Here is a 19,703-nt window from a genome sequence, read left to right on the forward strand (position 1 = left end):
CTGCTCGTGTTTTAAAACTTATTTACTTAGTCTGATGAACTTCATATCAGGGAACTTCAGTTGCTCTGAAATCTGGACGAACGAGAGGTTACGAGAGTCCATTATGACGTAATAATGGTTTCACTCCTCCAGCTGTAATCACGCCTCGCTTTGTTTATACGAGTCCCTTGGAGGTGCAGACCATTGATGACGCGCGGTGACAAACCTCCACGCTTTACCAATCACAGCAGAGTGGGTGTGGTTATGGTCAACGAGAGTTCATCTCCAGAAAAACAGTGTTTTCAGTGGGCGGAGCGTAAGATTATTTTCTAATGTCAATATTTCTATGAAAAGAGAGTTTTGTACAAACACACACTGATAATACAATAAAGAAACACTGTATCGTGATATAGCTGTGTATTGAAGACCATCTTGTGATACAACTGTGTAGTGAAGACACTGTCTTGTGATACAACTGTGTATTGAAGACACAGTATCGTGATACATCTGTGCAGCGAAGAAACTGTATCATGACACAGCTGTGCAGGGAAGACCTTGTATCGTGATACAGCCGTGTATTGAAGACACTGTATCGTGATACATCTGTGCAGCGAAGACACTGTGTCATGATACACTGTGTAGTGAAGACACTGTATCATGATACAACTGTGTAGTGAAGACACTGTGTCATGATACAACTGTGTAGTGAAGACACTGTGTCATGATACAACTGTGTAGTGAAGACACTGTGTCATGATACAACTGTGTAGTGAAGAGACTGTGTCATGATACATCTGTCAAGTGAAGACACTGTGTCATGATACATCTGTCTAGTGAAGACACTGTGTAATGATACAGTTGTGTAGTGAAGACACTGTGTCCTGATACAGTTGTCTAGTGAAGACACTGTATCATGATACATCTGTGTAGTGAAGACACTGTGTCATGATACAGTTGTGTAGTGAAGACACTGTGTCCTGATACAGTTGTGTAGTGAAGACACCGTATCTTGATACAGCTGTGTAGTGAAGACACTGCATCATGATACAACTGTGTAGTGAAGACACTGTGTCATGATACAGTTGTGTAGTGAAGACACTGTGTCCTGATACAGTTGTGTAGTGAAGACACCGTATCATGATACAGCTGTGTAGTGAAGACACTGCATCATGATACAACTGTGTAGTGAAGACACTGCATCATGATACAACTGTGTAGTGAAGACACTGTATCATGATACAACTGTGTAGTGAAGACACTGCATCATGATACAACTGTGTAGTGAAGACACTGTATCATGATACAGTTGTGTAGTGAAGACACTGCATCATGATACAACTGTGTAGTGACACTAGGTGTCACTCTCATCCTTATCATCTAAGGTTCAACCCGATAATTCAATGAAACGTGGCATCATCTTTGAACCAATAGTGACATCTAGTGGCCGTAAAATTGATGAGAACACAAGTGTCTCATAAGCCGTCATCAACCCATCACTACCGTACATGTATATAAAATATACTGATGTCATTATTGCATTTATCTTGTCTCGTCCACAACTAATCACAACAAGTCTGTTTGTTTTTGAAGTAAGAAAGTGCAGAATCTGTGTTTTCTCTATTTAACTTGAAGATATTGATGAGACTTGACCAGTAAAACATCAAGATGAAGGACACGTACCTCGCCATCCCGAGGCTGGAGAACCCTGCAGGAACCACGAGAACATCCAGGCGAGAGAACGGATGAACGCCCAGAACCTGGTAGGCTGCTCGTAAACATGTGGGCAGCAGAGAGAAGATTCCCGTCTGTGACCGAGAACGAGGGAAAACCACGTTTAGTTCAAAGGATTTTAGTGATTCTTATCACATTCATTATGAATTTTTGTTTAAAAAAAACAAACATGGTTAAATGTGTATTACTTTCATACAAATACACTTTAAGATGAATATCACTTTCAAACTATTTCAATTAGTTTTTATTCAAATTGAATTCATTTTGATTATAATTCGATTTTGGTTCACTTTGTATTTTAGCGTCTTGTGATCATCACCACAGATACTATAACTGAACGAGCCTCTTCAGAGATATGCTGTTGTCACGGCGACACACGGTTGTGTCTACACATGTGAGGATCCGAGCAGGAAACTCACCTGGGCTCGCTGCAGCAGGCTGACGGGGGCGAACACTCGGTGTGGGATCACCTGCTGGGACCTCACGGCGCTCGCAGCCACCCGGCAGGGGTAGTCGCCATGGTAACAGGCAACGCCGTCACGCTCCGTGGCCGAACCGTCGGAAGGCTTCTCGGCGAGGGAGGGGCGCGAGGACGAGGGTCTGCTGTTCAGGGATGAAGATGAAAAACAAAAGCATGACCTTTGACTCTCCTTCACCTTCATTCTCTACATCTGCACTTGTTAAGCTTCTAATGAACATTAAAGTACATTTTGGAGGTGATTGTATAACCTTTGACATAAGTAAAGATACATTTATTAAACTAAAAAACTAAAGAGTAGCATTGCTAAATGGGTTTTTTTGAAAACTTTAAAATGTAATTTCTGAAAATGTAAACAAAGGGATGAAAAACAGACGAATATTTTGATGGTGTTTTGTACTTCAAACTGTATTTAAGCACGATTGGCAGAAACATTCAATTGTATGGCCTTTAACTGCTGCTGCTTTCAAAACAAGCCATGAAAAAACACAGAAAATTTGTTACAAAACTCCTTTTTTAGGAAAAAATACTTCCAAATCTGTCCGTGACAATAAGTTTGAGTCTGATAACGTCTTTTTCAATTTTTGGAGGATATATTTATCAAAATGATCTTTGTGTTTGTTATCCTTTTACAAACAAATGTAATTACTTCAACATCATTTTTACTAGTATTTCAATTCTCCATATAATTCTAGAGATTCATAATCTATGTTCGTCATCTTATCTTTTTTTTTTTTTTCGGTGAACAAATTAACATGAATCTGCTTTAAAGCAACCAAAGGGCGGCCACAATGAACGACTAGGCGGGCCGCATTCGGCCCCCGGGGGCCAACAAAGGGGGTATTTCCCGGCTAACATGACTTCTGATCCGAGAGCTGTCTCTCCCTCGTGGTGCCTGGTTCAATTCCCGATCCAGAAACCTTTGTTGCCATAAGCCTACCACGTTCTTGTAGCTCCTTGGGGGAGGTATGTGCTGCCTCGGTGCTTTCATTAATTCATTTAGTAGATTAGTAAAGGAGGTCCTAACTATCGAGGCAAACTTTGCTGTATTAAATCAACTTTAGCATTTAATGTAAGAGTAAGATGTTGATACAACTAAATATTGTGATTTGTTTTTTCATGATAGTGTTTCAATATTAAACAATTAACATGCAAATATCCACTTGTTTTTGCTTGTATTTGTGTAATCTTAGTTTGGATTCAGTAAATTCATGTTAAGTACGTGAGTTTTAGTGTGTTTTCTATGCTTTGACTGTTGACCATTTGACTGTTTTCTAAATTCTTTGAAGGAAAACTCAATGTTTCGTTTTCCTACCATATCACAGTGTATCGTACTGTATGGCCCTGTATCGTGATACTTGGATATACACACACCTTTATATCAAATACACACATCTTTATCACAACTATTTCGTTGTTTTCTTTTTACTTTTTCCAAAAATTATCCATCTGTTAAGATGAAAGGTGGTTTCATGATGTAAGTGTTTATCACTTGAATTCTTCACATCCATCAGTTTATTTATTTGACCATGTTTTCAACATTGAAACACGTCATGAGACTCGTGGACAGAGAGTCGCTGGAGCGTTTATAGGGAGAACGTTTGCTGCACCAGGTAGTTGGTCTGTATCTGGAGGGTCCGAGACACCATGGGGTCTCACTGTACGGGCTCAGATAAGAAGTTTGAAGCGTGTGAACCGAGTGCCCGAAGCAAAGGAACGTGCAGGTGTTAATAAGACGGTGTTTTTCTGTGGATTCATTTCCCTCAAACCACACGTCCTGGAGCTGAAGCGAGTGGAAATATGGAAATATGGAATATGTAGATTACGTCAGGAGTTTTCCCTCACTGAGGTTTCTGAACCTCTCGTAAATCCAACATCCAGCTCGGACCCGGTCCACAGTGCCAGGACTGTTCGAGGGGCTTCCAAGTTTCCTCGGGAGCCAATGGCAGAGAAGAAAGGCTTCCCTTGTAGCGGGAGATTCCTTCAGCTGGACGGAGCAGCTCCAGGAGGAGGAGGAGGAGGAGGAGGAGGATTACTGGAAACTCCTGGCACACCGACCCGACTTCTGAGCAGACGGGACCCTGACCCGGCCCTGCCCAAAGAGCAAGTGGGCCCCAGCTACATCCTGTAACTATAAAAATCTGTGGCTACGAACTTCTCTCCACGGTTAACCCCTTCACGCCTGATGTGAGAGCGAGTCGACCCGGAGAGACACGGAGAGTTTTTCCTTTGGTCATGACGCTTATAAAGAGTCAAAATACACCACGATATAACTATAGCAAATAACTGTCACTTCACATCAGCAGCTTTGAAGATTTACGACGAGTTGAAAATCGAAGGAGTGAGAAACACTGAACTCTTGTGTTCGTCAACCATATTTCAATCATATGACGTTCTCCCCAAGATCGTGTGGGCAACTCTGGTTTCCTCCCACACACATGCGGACGTTCATTTATGACAAGATTTTTTGCATTTGTCTAGTCGATCATTCAAGGAACAAACATCTTAAACGTCAAAGGCACGACTGTTTGTTGAGAGTAAAATATCGATTAATTTAAATATCACCATATTTTATACTGTATTGACATTTAACAGTAACTGTATCAATTGGTTTGGCTTTTACATCATATTTTATCAGATTGTTTTCATGGTTTATGTTTCATTTCAATTGTAGATTAATTAAAAAAAAATTTCTTATAAAAAATAAAATTTTGTTTATTTTTGTGTTGCAATTTAACTTCCTCCCTCTAGATGGCAGCAGTCATTACGTCCTCCGCAGCTAAAGGAAGAATGAAATTCGCAAGATCCCGGCGAAGACGGACTGAGGATGAGAGGATACAGTCGAGTCCAGCCCATTTCAATAAATAAATGATGAATTTAATGACTTGGAAAAATTCAGTCTTTACAATAAACGAAAAATAAGTTTTTAAGTGAAATAATTTAATCAATATAGTAAATAAGATCAAGCAAAACATACTTAAATTATTAATTTAATGTATTTCGTAAAATCTTTATTAAAAATGATAAAAAAAGCACCTTTTTTCGACAAAACATTTTTCTTTTTAATTGAATCCTCATATTTTTTAGTGGGAAAAAATCCTCAGAAATGGTCAAAAGTGGAGGAAAAAAGTACTTCAACAAACTTTAGTTATATTAGAGACTAGTTATGAATAAAATATATAAAAACAACATTAAACTGTTGGTTTTCTACACGACCTGCGACCTCACGAGGGGCCACATTAATAATGTAAATTACTCTCTGACTTGAAATGTTCTCATTCAACGACGAAAGGAACCAACTCTAGAAGATTTTCATATATTTTATCGACTTCAGTTGTGACTCAATAAAACCTTCTAGAACCAGACAGAAGCACCGGTTCTCGGCTCTGAACCGGCAGTTTTCCAGGGGAAATATGGGCGTGGAATGTGGAAGAGCAGACTCGGGTTAATCACGTCTGGAAAACAGAGAAGTACCTGCCAGGCTGCAGCCAGAAGACCTTCTCCTGTCCTCGGCTGGAGTTTCCAAATGAGGACAAAGCCTCGGTCTCAGCTCCAGAATGTTCCCCCGTCCAGTCGTCCAACTGGGTCCGCGGCTCCTTTTCCGAAGCCGGGGAATGTTCTTGTGTCACCTGGTGCCAGCGGCCCACGGCCAGGGTGAAGGTGGAGGCGGGCATGGGCATGGTGACGTAGTATCTCCAGACCAGAGCACCTGGAGGAGAAGACAACATCAATATGAACTTGTTTATTTATTCATTTTCACTCTCGGTTTGTTTTAAGCATCAAATGAGTTTCATTGCGTGGGTTAGTATAGTCTTACTTTGACTGTAAAGTGTCTTGAGATAACTTTGTTATGATAAGACACTTGAATAAAATTGAATTGAATTGTCTGTCTTTGTGTGTCCTGTAAAAGACTGGCGTCCTGTCCAGGGTGTCCCCTTCCTCTCGCCCAATGAAACTGGGATAGACTCCAGTCTCCCCGTGACCCCCACAAGGTATAAAGCAGTAGAAAATGAATGAATTAAAGTTTGAAAATGAAACTCAAACTTCTTGTATAGAAATCGTGATTCATCCCATAATGACGTTCTCTTGCAGGAGCCAAGGTCACAAGCAAGTTCCCACACGGCGTCTGGTTTGGTTTCTGAATAGGCTGAATATATTTACCACCCATATGACAAATATATATATATGTCATGTTTTTGTTTTTTTTACAAGTCATCGACAGCTGTGATTGGTTGGCTGGGCGGCAAAGCATTATGGGAGCTGTGTTACTTAGAGGGTTGTCAGGAGTGATGAGACCTGATATGCAATGTAGAGATTCCAAGTTCAAATAAATGTTCGTTTAAACAAGTTGAAATTCTAAAGTTAAATTTAATGTAAAGGGAAACTCAAGTGAATTGTGTTTTTTTTATGAGAGGAAAACGAAAAAATATTACAATAAATATATGTTTTACATCTTAAATGTAGACCATCGTGTTACGGTGTATTAATATATGAATGTGATAAATTGAATAGTAAAACTTGGGTGACAAATAAATGCATAAAAATAAAAATCAGGATTAATGCATGAGGCGGGAAATATTTTTGCAGCTCATATGACTTCAATAAAACATGGATTATAACTTTAATGTAACGCGAAGCCGATGGTTTATTTATTTGCTAGTTTACCACAAGAACCACGTTGGAAAATCCCCCAATTTAATCAAAAAAAGGTATCATTTTTCAATTTAGTTGACATTTTTAAACAGCAAGTTAAGAATCTTTTTAATTAAATGCAAGTTTTTACGTCTTGAGAACATCGTGCCTGTTATTCTGGTGAAGACGACTGTTTGGTCACAAAAAAAATAAATAAAATAAATAAGAATTTACGCCTGAGGTGGAAGATATTGTTGTAGATCATACAAGTTTTAAATAACATTTCAAGTTTTATTTTAAGTCATTTAACATGAAGAACATTGGTTTATTTGCTAGCTTAGCAGAAAACTGTGGTAAGTAACTGAACACGACTGTGAGTCTACAAATGTATTTAAAAAAATGTTTTTGTGAAAAACAGGAAAGCAGAAAAAGTTGATATAAATGTAAGTATTACGTTTAAAATGGAGACGATCTTGTCACGTGGTGGTAAAGAATGAATGTGTTCTACAGATAAATGATCACACGAGTTTTAAATCCAGATCCAGAACTCAACAACAGATCCTCACCACAGTCCTGTGTCGGCTCTGCCGCCTCCTCCCCACTCATCAGAACCACACAGTCCTCGGGGGCCCGGACCGTGGCCTGCCACGTGGACATGGCGAGCGGCGGCTCCTGGCAGGGGAAGAGGGCCCGGTTGTTGATGGGGGAGCCGGCCGTGTAAACGCAGGGTCTGGAGAATAAACAGGAAAATTAAAAACCTTCTCAAACGTTTGTTCGGACTTCCTCACTTGTCGTCCTGGTCTCTGGTCCAGCGTACGGAACCACCTTCGGGACGGGTCTCGTAGACCACCCGGAGCGCCCCAGGGAAGCCTCGCGCGGACGAGACCCCGGACTTCCTCACTTGAAGACTCCAGCGGTTGGTGTGGAACCAGAGTGAGGAGTCGTTCTGGACCGCCGGAGCCCGGCTGAACTCGGACAACATCTGATGCTGCTGCCGCCACTCAGTGGAGGGTCTGGAAAGAAGGTTCTGGACCAGAGAACTGTTATGGGTCTGTGAAGATGCCACGTCTGGAACGGATGAGACGTCCACCTCCTCCACCTTCGACACAACCAGGTCACAGCAGTCCAGCACCAACGTGAAATCCTCGCCGTTGGATCCGCCCGTCGCTTCCACCTCTGGATCCACGGAACCAGAGGAACCAGAGGAACCAGAGGATGCAGCAGCACATGGGTCCAGGAACAGAACCACGGTGCCGCTGATGACCTTCCTCTCGAAGGACACGCTCAGGTCCAGAACGTAGTGCTTCACCAAGATGTGGTTGGTGTTGGCACAGAGAGGAAGGTCGTCGCTCTCAGAATCCACGTCTGACGAAGAAGAAGAAAAACATTTGTTGAAGATTAAATTCATGTCACGACTTTCATTCTACAGCAAGTCTTGAAGGTCGGATTAAAATTAAACTAGTGATCGACTCTCATGTAGTGAATGTTCTTCTCTCCAAGACGCAGTAAATTCCTCATCATGACCATGTTTTACACTCATTACTTTATATAGTTGCTCTGAAATCTGGACGAACGAGAGGTTACGAGAGTCCATTATGACGTAACACAATACACACACTTCATCAGAGTTAAAAGGTCAAGGTTTTTAAACAATTTTCATCCATTGTTCAATTTTAACAGCTTCTTATTATACACCAGTTTTTAATCATAATTACTTTTTTTCAGGCAACAAATCTCATCAATTAACACAATTTAATTGATTAATAAATATATTTAATAACTTGTGTTTAGTGACGCAACTTATTAACCAAGTTAAACGAGTCTCACCTACTTCTCTGTAACATTTTTTACAAAACTGCTCTTAAGTAAGAGAACAGGAACCTGTTCTTCTTTATAAATTACCTTAATATTGTTTTATTGCAGAAATATATTCTATTCATGATGATAATCACAAAAATAACTTCATTCAGACGCTGCTGAAGAACAGCTTCACCTCCTGGATTTAACGCAACAACAACAATCTGTGACAAAAGCATTAAAGTCTAACAAACATTAAGAATTTAACTTTAACAGAAATAACAATAAAATTGTTGTCGTTTCACTCTATAGTTTCATGTCAACGACGTCACGTGACGTCTCGTGTTTCCGTCTTTATCTCGCTTCTGTCTTCACGAGAAAACAACAACAACAAACGGTAAACAACATTAAGTAAACAGTTATTTACTCGTGACAACAAACGTACCGGCGTCCATCTTTAAATCATTCCCGCTCAGACGAGGCAGCAGCTGAGGGAGTCGTGTGGTCCACCGTTTATGACGTCATTACACAGGCGACGCTGCACGTGATTGTAGTTTTTCTTGTTTTTGTTTTGACAATCAGGTAAAACAAAAAAAGTTCGATATATGGCTGATATGGACCGAACAGTGTAATTGAAAGATAGTGAAAGAGATAACAATAAATTAATAAATAAAAGTATATTATTTATTTAATGAACCCAATGCAATACATTATTGTTTATAGATATTTAAATCAAACAATCTTTGTATTGTTTGCAAACGAGATGATAGTTTTGATAAAATGTGTTAGTAAATTAATGTTTATGCTGTAATTATTATAAAATACAATAACTAATATTTAGTCGAATAGTAAAATTACAAGTTGAATTGAATAAGTTACAAGATGGATGAAGAATATTAGTGTCGTCAGAATTTCGAATGAATGAATTTGAACTGAATAATTTTTTAAGCATTTAATTCTTATTAAATTATTATTATTATTATTTTTCATATAAGTTTGTTTTTCTAATTGAAATAATTCCATCTTTTTTTTTTAATTAAATATCAAAATGGTAATATAATAATAACAACAACATCTTTATTTTTATATATTTATTTATTTTTATTATTTATTATTTAATACGAATATATGTGTAAACATTTTTTTGATTTGTTTCTTAATTCAATTAATCAATAACAAAAGATTCAACTCCTCGATATAAAACATATACTTGATTAATATGTTTTTTTGGTGCTTATTACCCTATGGCCGTCACAGGAATAAAACGTATTGAAATTAATATAAATAATTATTGAAAAAGATTAAAAAAAAATAAAAAATCAAATCTTTCACGTCAGCACAAACTTATTTCATCCGTTAATCGTGAAAAATAACTTTCAACAAATTCTTCTGACGTTCATTTTGAATCATTTGTGGTAAAAGAAATGAATGAAATCATCATCATCAACAGCTTTAATGGAGTCATTTCTCAGACACGTTGGTACAAAACAAAGACAATAAGTTACAGACCTTCTTCTACAAAAGATGTTTCAAATCGTCGAACACGACATGACGACACACGTTAGAACATGAGTCGCGGGAATGATACAAGTTTTTCGGAACCGACTTTTAGACAAAAAAGTTTGAAAATAGGATTCGTCGTGAAATAAACTTTCTATTCCATCTTATATACAAACGTTTCTTTTGACTTCCAGCGAAGTGTATTGCTCGAGAGCGCCGCGCAGCTAACTGGCTAACTAGCTAACTAGCTGACTAGCTAACTAGCTGACTGCTAACTAGCTAACAAGCTAACTGGCTAACTGGCTAACCGGCTAACTGGCTAACTGGCTAACTAGCTAACTGGTTAACTGGCTAACTAGATAACCGGCTAACTGGCTAACTGGCTTACTAGCTAACTAGCAGGAAGAAGACGTGGATCATATCCAGTGTACAAGTTGAGAACAAACATTTATTATCATCATCATCATCATCATCATCAAAGCACCATCGTTGGAGGCGGAGCTTGGCGAGCGTCGACCCGAGCCTGCTGGGACGAGACAGGAAGTGGTTGGAAGCTAAAGCATCAGTCGTGGCGACGCGACCTCTGCGACCCTGAGCTTCTGTGTCGTGAGTGAAAAAGTACCAGGATCTCTGAGAAGTACCACGTCAGCCATGTTGTTCGGACTCAAGCGTTCTCCTCCTGATTTCTGCGGAAACTCAAGCGTTTGAAGGAATCTCTGGAACACAAAGTTATGATTTTAAATAAAAACTTTCATGATGAATTCATGATTAAACACACAGTTATGTTTGTAAATAAACACTTTCATGATGAATTCATTCATCCACCCATCCATCCATCTATTCATCCATCCATCTATCATACATTCATCCATCCATCTATCCTACACTCATCCACATCCATCTTTTTACCTACATTCATCCATCAATCCTTCCTACATTCATCCATCCATCCCACATTCATCCATCCATCTATCCTACACTCATCCACATCCATCTTTTTACCTACATTCATCCATCAATCCTTCCTACATTCATCCATCCATCCCACATTCATCCATCCATCTATCCTACACTCATCCACATCCATCTTTTTACCTACATTCATCCATCAATCCTTCCTACATTCATCCATCCATCCCACATTCATCCATCCATCTATCCTACACTCATCCACATCCATCTTTTTACCTACATTCATCCATCAATCCATCCTACATTCATCCATCCATCCCACATTCATCCATCCATCTATCCTACACTCATCCACATCCATCTTTTTACCTACATTCATTCATCCATCCAACCTACATTCATCCATCCATCCATCCTATATTCATCCAGCCATCCCACATTCATCCATCCATCCATTTATCAATCCATCATCCACATCCATCTTTTCATCTATCCATCTATCTATCCATCATCCACATCCATCTTTTCATCCATCCATCTTTCTATCCATCATTTCATCCATCCATCCATCTATCCTACACTCATCCACATCCATCTTTTTACCTACATTCATCCATCAATCCATCCTACATTCATCCATCCATCCCACATTCATCCATCCATCTATCCTACACTCATCCACATCCATCTTTTTACCTACATTCATTCATCCATCCAACCTACATTCATCCATCCATCCATCCTATATTCATCCAGCCATCCCACATTCATCCATCCATCCATTTATCAATCCATCATCCACATCCATCTTTTCATCTATCCATCTATCCATCTATCCATCTATCTATCCATCATCCACATCCATCTTTTCATCCATCCATCTTTCTATCCATCATTTCATCCATCCATCCATCTATCCCTGTATCCATCTTTTCATCCATCCATCCATCCCTCCCTGTATTCATATTTTCATCCATCCATTCATCCCTGTATCCATCTTTTCATCCATCCATCCCTCCCTGTATTCATATTTTCATCCATCTATCCATTCATCCCTGTATTCATCTTTTCATCCATCCATCCTCCCTGTATTCATATTTTCATCCATCCATCCATTCATCCCTGTATTCATCTTTTCATCCATCCATCCCTCCCTGTATTCATATTTTCATCCATCCATCCCTCCCTGTATTCATATTTTCATCCATCCATCCATTCATCCCTGTATTCATCTTTTCATCCATCCATCCATTCATCCCTGTATTCATCTTTTCATCCATCCATCCATTCATCCCTGTATTCATCTTTTCATCCATCCATCCATTCATCCCTGTATTCATCTTTTCATCCATCCATCCCTCCCTGTATTGATATTTTCATCCATCCATCCATTCATCCCTGTATTCAGATTTTCATCCATCCACCCACCCACCCTCCCTGTATTCATATTTTCATTTCCCATCCATCCATCCATCCATTCATCCCTGTATTCATCTTTTCATCCATCCATCCCTCCCTGTATTCATATTTTCATCCACCCTCCCATCCATCCATCCATCAACATCTACACTTCCTGTTGTTGCTCTGAGGTTCTGGTGAAGCATCAATACCTTCAAAGGTCACACGATTGAATCTCTGTTCAATTCCATTAGTGTTCACCTCCGTCTGCATCAATCGTTGGTGAGACATCAATACCTGCAGCTGAGTTTACCTGTTCTCCAGCCGGGGTCTGATGATGGGCTTGTACAGCTCTGGGATCTTCCTCTCCAGCATGGGTCTGAGGTTCTCTCTCAGACGGTTGTAGTTCTTCCTCAGCTCCTTCTGGTACTCCTGCTGCTCCGGCGTGATCAGGTGCTTGTTCTTCTCCACGGCTTCTCCACACCTGAGGAGGTGAAGGTGACGACGGTGGTTTGATTAATGTCACGAGTCTCCCTCTCGACCCCGCGACCTTCAGCGCCGCTCAGAACACAATCAAACCGTGATCCGTCTCAATCCTGCAGGATTTACTGAGCAATGTTTCTGCATCTGCTTAAATCAACCTCCTGTCTTTAACCCGTTCTTCAACATCTATCAACCCGTTCTTCAACATGTTCTTCAACATGTTCTTCAACATGTTCTCCAACATCTATCAACCCGTTCTTCAACCCGTTCTTCAACATGTTCTTCAACATTTATCAACCCGTTCTTCAACATGTTCTTCAACATGTTCTTCAGCATGTTCTCCAACATCTATCAACCAGCGTTCTTCAACATGTTCTTCAACATGTCTCAACCCGTTCTTCAACATGTTCTTCACCATCTATCAACCTGTTCTTCAATATGTTCTTCAACATTTATCAACCCGTTCTTCAACATGTTCTTCAACATCTATCAACCAGCGTTCTTCAACATCTATCAACCCGTTCTTCAACATGTTCTTCAACATCTATAAACCAGCGTTCTTCAACATGTTTTTCAACATCTATCAACCCGTTCTTCAACATGTTCTTCAACATCTATCAACCCGTTCTTCAACATGTTCTTCAACAAGTTTTTCAACATCTATCAACCCGTTCTTCAACATGTTCTTCAACATGTTTTTCAACATCTATCAACCCGTTATTCAACATGTTCTTCAACATGTTCTTCAACATGTTCTTCAACATGTTCTTCAAAATCTATCAGCCCGATCTTCAACATGTTCTTCAACATCTATCAACCAGCGTTCTTCAACATGTTCTTCAACATCTATTCACCAGCGTTCTTCAACATGTTCTTCAACATCTATTAACCAGCGTTCTTCAACATGTTCTTCAGCATCTATCAACCCATTCTTCAACATGTTCTTCAACATCTATCAACCAGCGTTCTTCAACATGTTCTTCAACATCTATCAACCAGCGTTCTTCAACATGTTCTTCAACATGTTCTTCAACATGTTCTTCAACATTTTATATTTTTTAGTTTATTGCATTTCAGCAGAAGTTCATGTCTGACCACAGGAAACAGGAAGTGACAGGATAATTACGAGCTCATGTGGATATCAAGAGAGGATCAGATGCATTTATAGTGTAGAGTCCAGACACAGACTCGCGTCATGTGACTTCTGGTCACTCGTGCTCGATGTCATCGTCAGAAGTTGTATCGCCTTCATTCACGATGAACACGAGTGAATATTTAACGTTGAAAATCATGAATAACTCAATTAAAGATTGATTAAGAACAAAAGAAGGTCACGAGTCAAGAGATATTTTGACTTCAGTGTTTGTATATGTATAGTTGAGGCAGAGACACAGAACTACAGACTATATTTCAAAGTATTTTACTCATGAAATAAGTATTGACTTCAGAAAATATGTTCATGTTCGACAATCTATTTCTACAGAAGAAGAAAGTATTGAACGATCTTCATTACTCACTGGTCGTTCTTCACCTGCTGAAGTCAATCGTGAATCTTTTCCTCCAGAAAGGAGGCGAGTGACGTCGAGGCTCCGGTGACAACAACACACAATACCACTGTAAATATTTGCGGAGCTGCTTGTAGCGATCGAGTCAAACACCAGGGATCGAAAATGAAAAAACACCTTCTCCAGGTAAACAAGAGGCGGCGGACGGATGTGTGACGAGAACACACACTCGCGCTGACACATCAACACACACACACACACACACACACTCGCGCTGACACATCAACACACACACACACACACACACACACACACACGTCTTCAATTTTGAAACGTGAGCCTTGTGTTCTGAAGCTGGAGAAGGTTCTGAAGGTCATCAGAGTGTGATCGACTGAATCGACTGAATCGACTGAATCAAGAAACTCATCTTCACATATTGTTGAATTCATCTGTATTTAAAGAATATTTCATCGTGAATTTATTATTATTTGTCTATAATAGAAGTATTTAATCACAGCTATATGAAAGGACATGGGTTTCATCTGAATATTAAATATATATTTAAAATGTTATTAAAATGTTTTTATTTAAGTGCATTTTTCTTACTTTTTGGGATAATTTAATTCAATAATTTGTATATTGAAAGGGTTGAATTTATTTGTTTTCTAAATATATTAATTAATAAAAATCCAATTCATTCATATTGTTTTTACACATAGAGTTTGATATTCTGATGACAGTGATTAAAATAAAACATGCTTCTACGTGGTCACATGATCGTCTGTGCGTCGCATGATTGGCTGAAAGTTTGATCCAGTATCTCTGTGCTCTGTTGGTTTAGTCTGGTGACTCCATTATACCAACATTTGTATAGTGAATAAAAGACTATGAATTAAAATATATTGAATTTAAAAAATTGATATTCTATCAAACTCTATGTTTAAAATAAATGTTCAATAATTGAAATCTGTTGATACTTATTCACTTCCACACAGTTGTTGCTCATACAACCAAACATCTGAACTCTATTCCTTCACTAACATCAGCTCCAGACGTGATTTGATAGAAAACTGTTTTTCTTCTGGTTCAACGTGAAAATGTGGGAAAACTCACCGCATGATAAACTCTTTGAAACACAGACGCAGCTTGTTGTGGTGACGGAAGAGCTTGGGGTCGGCCGGGATCTCGTTCAGGAAGACCTGGGCCACCTCCAGCGGGCCCTGCAGGAGGAACAACCACAGGAAGTCACGCGAGGAGGTCGAGGAGGAAGCGCTCGATGAAAGATGAAGTTTGGTTTAAACAAGCTCGGTGCAGCTGAAAGGTTTTTCTTCGACAAAGATGAGCAGCTGCTGCGAGGAGCCTCCTCTTCCTACTCTGAGCATATGATTATAATCACTATTTCATTATTCATATTATCATAATTACTATTTTATTATTCATATCATCTTAATTACTATTTTAACTCATTTAACTAGGAAATAGGTAGGTAACTTCTCGACACCAGGAACGATGGGATGGATATTACAGTTATTCCTTCTCTGTCAAGTTACTGTGATATTTATGGTTAGTTTTCAGCACAAGAGAAACAAATATTAGTTAAATATAAATATATCAACTCAATATATACAAATATCAAGGCTAAATACTACAAATGATAGTTACCATGACGACCAGGTGATTTTTTCAGTTACATAATAGTTCAAACCTTTATGTCTGTTGTGGGGAAATTGTCCATAGGTATGAGTGTGTGTGTGTGTGTGTGTGTGTGTGTGTGTGTGTGTGTGTGTGTCTTTGTGTGTCCTGCAACAGACCGGCGTCCTGTCCAGGGTGTCCCCTGAGGCTTGCCCAATGAAACTGGGATAAACTCTTGTCTCCCCGCGACCCCCATGAGATATAAGGCGGTAGAAAATGAATGAATGAATGAATGAATGAGATTAAAATCATATAAATAGAGTCTCAAGTGAAAAAGCAACAACAACAACAAGCGACGACAACATCTGCGCTTCATAAATAAACATGAAACATCAGCGTCGACACTTGATCATGTGATCTACGTCTGACACGAGTCGAAATGAGGAAAAATATAAACATATTTATGAATTAATCTAGCAATTTTATCTGTTGATGATCCTTCACAACCACATCAGTTAATGTTACACAACAACAACACAATCGACTACACTTTTGTCATGACTTCACTCTGACGACTCGACTCAATAATGATTTGACTCATGAATCATTTCATGAATTTAATCTTCTTAAATCAAGTCAATAAAGTCAAGGATTGAATTCGTGTTAGACTTTATATCTAAAGTGGAGGCAAGGTCGCCTCACAGCACGAAGGTTGCTGGTTCGATTCCAGGCCAAGCCAACTTGTGACCTTTCTCTGTGGAGTTTATATTTTCGTTTACTCCAGGCACTCCAGTTTCCTCCCACAGTCCAAAGACATACAGAGGTTGATTGAGAACTTGTCAGTAGGTATGAGTGTGTGTGTGTGAACGGTTGTCCGTCTTTGTGTGCTGGCATCCTGTCCAGGGTGTCCCCTGCCTCTCGCCCAATGAAACTGAGATAGTCTCCCCGCGACCCCCATAAGGGATCAAGTGGTAGAACATGAATGAACTTAATTTCTAAAGTAGTTTTAAATCATAATCCCTGTTTGTTCTCTTTTCATTTCATATCTGTTGTAAAAATCAAGTTTGTTTGTTTGTTTATCTGTATCACTGCCCGACCTTGAATGAATCATGGTCGAAAAAAGGTGAAAAACACTGAATGAACCAAGAATCCATGAGTGTAATAAAAGGTTAAATACTTTTATGTATGTTATTTGTCTTTTAATCCTTTTAATTTAGATTTAAAGTAAAATCTGGAAGCTCTGTCAGCAAACAATACGACTGTTTGACGTGTGTTTCTTCAGGTCAAGCTACTGCTTCCACCAGAGTCTTCTCTATCCATGAAGCCTCCAGTGAAGCAGGAGAACACACGTCAAGATGAGGTTCCGATGCGACGCGTAAACGTCCAGCATGTGGATCCCATTTGTTCCTGGGATCCCTCAGAGCAACAACTGCTCCCGGACCCGAGCAGAGCCGCAAACACACGAAAACAAACTTGTGATGAAAGCCGTGTGTTTACGGAGCAGCTTCACACGTATATACAGCCATCAGGTCCGAGCGAGGGCCTGTCAGATTAGAGGCGGGAAGATAAAGCTGGAGACGCAGGAGCTCTCGCCGTCATTACTCCACTGTTCGGTGGCAGGACCTGGAAGCTATCAGATCAAAGGCAGCTCGGCTGCCGCACATGAAAGGAAGCGCAGCCGCGAATCGACGTTTTAACTGGATCAGGGCAGATGCGGGAGAAGGATTAGGTTCAGGACGAGGCTTTGATGTGATCAACGTCTGCTGCGCCACAATGGAGGCTGTGAGGCCGATAAATAAAGGTGTGTGTTCGGCTTTTATTCTCACACGTCAAGACGAGGAAAAACAAGAGGCTCGTGAAACACGTTTTCACTCGTGGTTCCATCTGAGGAACAATGTATTGATCGAGTCGATCAGTTCTAAACATGTTTTGAAAGAATCAAACTTGAAGGTAAACTGTTAAATATATGATTATTATGTTTTGTATTTAGAGCTAGCTTAGCTCATCAATGGCAAAGCTAGCTCAGCTAGTCAATAGCACAGCTAGCTTAGCTTGTTAATAACACAGCTAGCTTAGCTCATCCATGGGAAAGCTAGCTCAGCTAGTCAATAGCAAAGCTAGCTCAAATAGTCAATAACACAGCTAGCTTAGCTAGTTATTAACACAGCTAGCTTAGCTCATCAATGACAAAGCTAGCTCAGCTAGTCAATAGGACAGCTATCTCAGCTAGTCAATAGCACAGCTAGCTCAGCTAATCAATAACACAGCTAGTTGAGCTAGTTAATAACAGTGCTACTATAAGCTAGTCAATAAAACAGCTAGCTTAGCTCACCAATGACAATGCAAGCTGAGCTAGTCAATAGGACAGCTAGCTCAGCTAGTCAATAGCACAGCTAGCTCAGCTGGTCAATAACACAGCTAGCTCAGCTACTCAATAGGACAGCTAGCTCAGCTAGTCAATAGCAAAGCTAGCTCAGCTGGTCAATAACACAGCTAGCTCAGCTAGTCAATAGGACAGCTAGCTCAGCTAGTCAAAGGCAATGCTAACTTAGCTAGTCAACAACACAGCTAGCTTAGCTAATCAAAAATACTGCTAGCTCAGCTAGTCAATGTTAATGCTATCTTAGCAAGTCAATAATACTGCTAGCAGCAGTCACTCTGAAGGTAAGGCAAAGTATCCTGAATATAACTCATTTTATATTATTAGAGAATAGAATATAAATGATTTAAATCTCTGACGAAGTAAGAAAGTAACAAACTGCCTGAAGCATCTTCACCTGGTTGACTGTCGCTCCCACTGAGCCCTGCAGCAGCATCTGCAGCATCTTAGCATCCGGCTGCTCTCTGTGTGTTGCGACAGCGAGCTCCCTGGTCTTCTTCTGCATGTCCTCGATGGCCACCTCGATGGGCGTCAGGTCGAACTACGAGGGAGGACAGATGATGAGAGACGGTGGAGGAGAGACCACCGGAGCGCTCCCAGCAGCCACCTCTTCCTTCTGGATGACGTTGATGCGGGTCTTGACGTAGGGGAAGGCATGCATGGTGGTGAGGATGGTCTTCCTCTTGTACTGCTCGTGCAGCTCGCCCCGCGGACGCCCACTCTTGGTGAACGGCGTCGTGTACATGAAGCGCCTCAGGTTGAAGTTCTTCTCAAAGTTGGTCAAACGATCCTTCATTTCGTAGTCGTCGAAGTACGGCTCGACGTAGGTGATCTGGATGTAGCCCTGCAGAGTCACATGACTTCATTTAGAGGCCTAAAAACATCATTTGATCAAACAATTTTCAACTGAAATCAAACAATTTTCAACTTTAATCAACAATTTTCAACTATAATCAAACAATTTTCAACTATAATCAAACAATTTTCAACTATAATCAACAATTTTCAACTATTATCAAACAATTTTCAACTATAATCAAACAATTTTCAACTATAATCAACAATTTTAAACTATTATCAAACAATTTTCAACTATAATCAACAATTTTCAACTAAAATCAAACAATTTTCAACTATAATCAACAATTTTCAACTATTATCAAACAATTTTCAACTATAATCAACAATTTTCAACTATTATCAAACAATTTTTAACTATAATCAACAATTTTCAACTATAATCAACAATTTTTAACTATAATCAAACAATTTTCAA

General features: G+C 39.7%; 2 protein-coding genes across 7 annotated transcripts in view; both read right to left on the bottom strand.

Annotated features, from left to right (window-relative positions):
* The window catches only part of aopep (aminopeptidase O (putative)), a 94,844-nt gene extending 85,709 nt beyond the window's left edge, over positions 1-9,135 (bottom strand). For both annotated transcript variants that reach the window (XM_087811930.1, XM_087811939.1), the window contains exons 1-6: positions 9,063-9,135; positions 7,609-8,185; positions 7,387-7,550; positions 5,663-5,897; positions 2,130-2,313; positions 1,660-1,784 (exon numbers count right to left, since the gene is read on the bottom strand). In XM_087811930.1, coding sequence (XP_087668056.1) covers positions 1,660-1,784; positions 2,130-2,313; positions 5,663-5,897; positions 7,387-7,550; positions 7,609-8,185; positions 9,063-9,072 — 1,295 coding nt within the window. In that variant the 5' untranslated portion in view covers positions 9,073-9,135. The remainder of the gene's footprint in view (positions 1-1,659; positions 1,785-2,129; positions 2,314-5,662; positions 5,898-7,386; positions 7,551-7,608; positions 8,186-9,062) is intronic.
* Positions 9,136-10,054: 919 nt separating this feature from the next.
* Positions 10,055-19,703, bottom strand: part of dock8 (dedicator of cytokinesis 8) — a 90,501-nt gene continuing 80,852 nt past the window's right edge. For all 5 annotated transcript variants that reach the window (XM_087811878.1, XM_087811869.1, XM_087811859.1 and 2 more), the window contains 5 exons: positions 19,035-19,271; positions 18,825-18,968; positions 15,529-15,635; positions 12,741-12,911; positions 10,055-10,833 (listed from right to left, as the gene is read on the bottom strand). In XM_087811878.1, coding sequence (XP_087668004.1) covers positions 10,782-10,833; positions 12,741-12,911; positions 15,529-15,635; positions 18,825-18,968; positions 19,035-19,271 — 711 coding nt within the window. In that variant the 3' untranslated portion in view covers positions 10,055-10,781. The remainder of the gene's footprint in view (positions 10,834-12,740; positions 12,912-15,528; positions 15,636-18,824; positions 18,969-19,034; positions 19,272-19,703) is intronic.

The sequence above is a fragment of the Callionymus lyra genome, chromosome 1 (assembly GCF_982586985.1).
Source record: "Callionymus lyra chromosome 1, fCalLyr1.hap1.1, whole genome shotgun sequence".
Taxonomy (NCBI): Eukaryota; Metazoa; Chordata; class Actinopteri; order Syngnathiformes; family Callionymidae; genus Callionymus; species Callionymus lyra.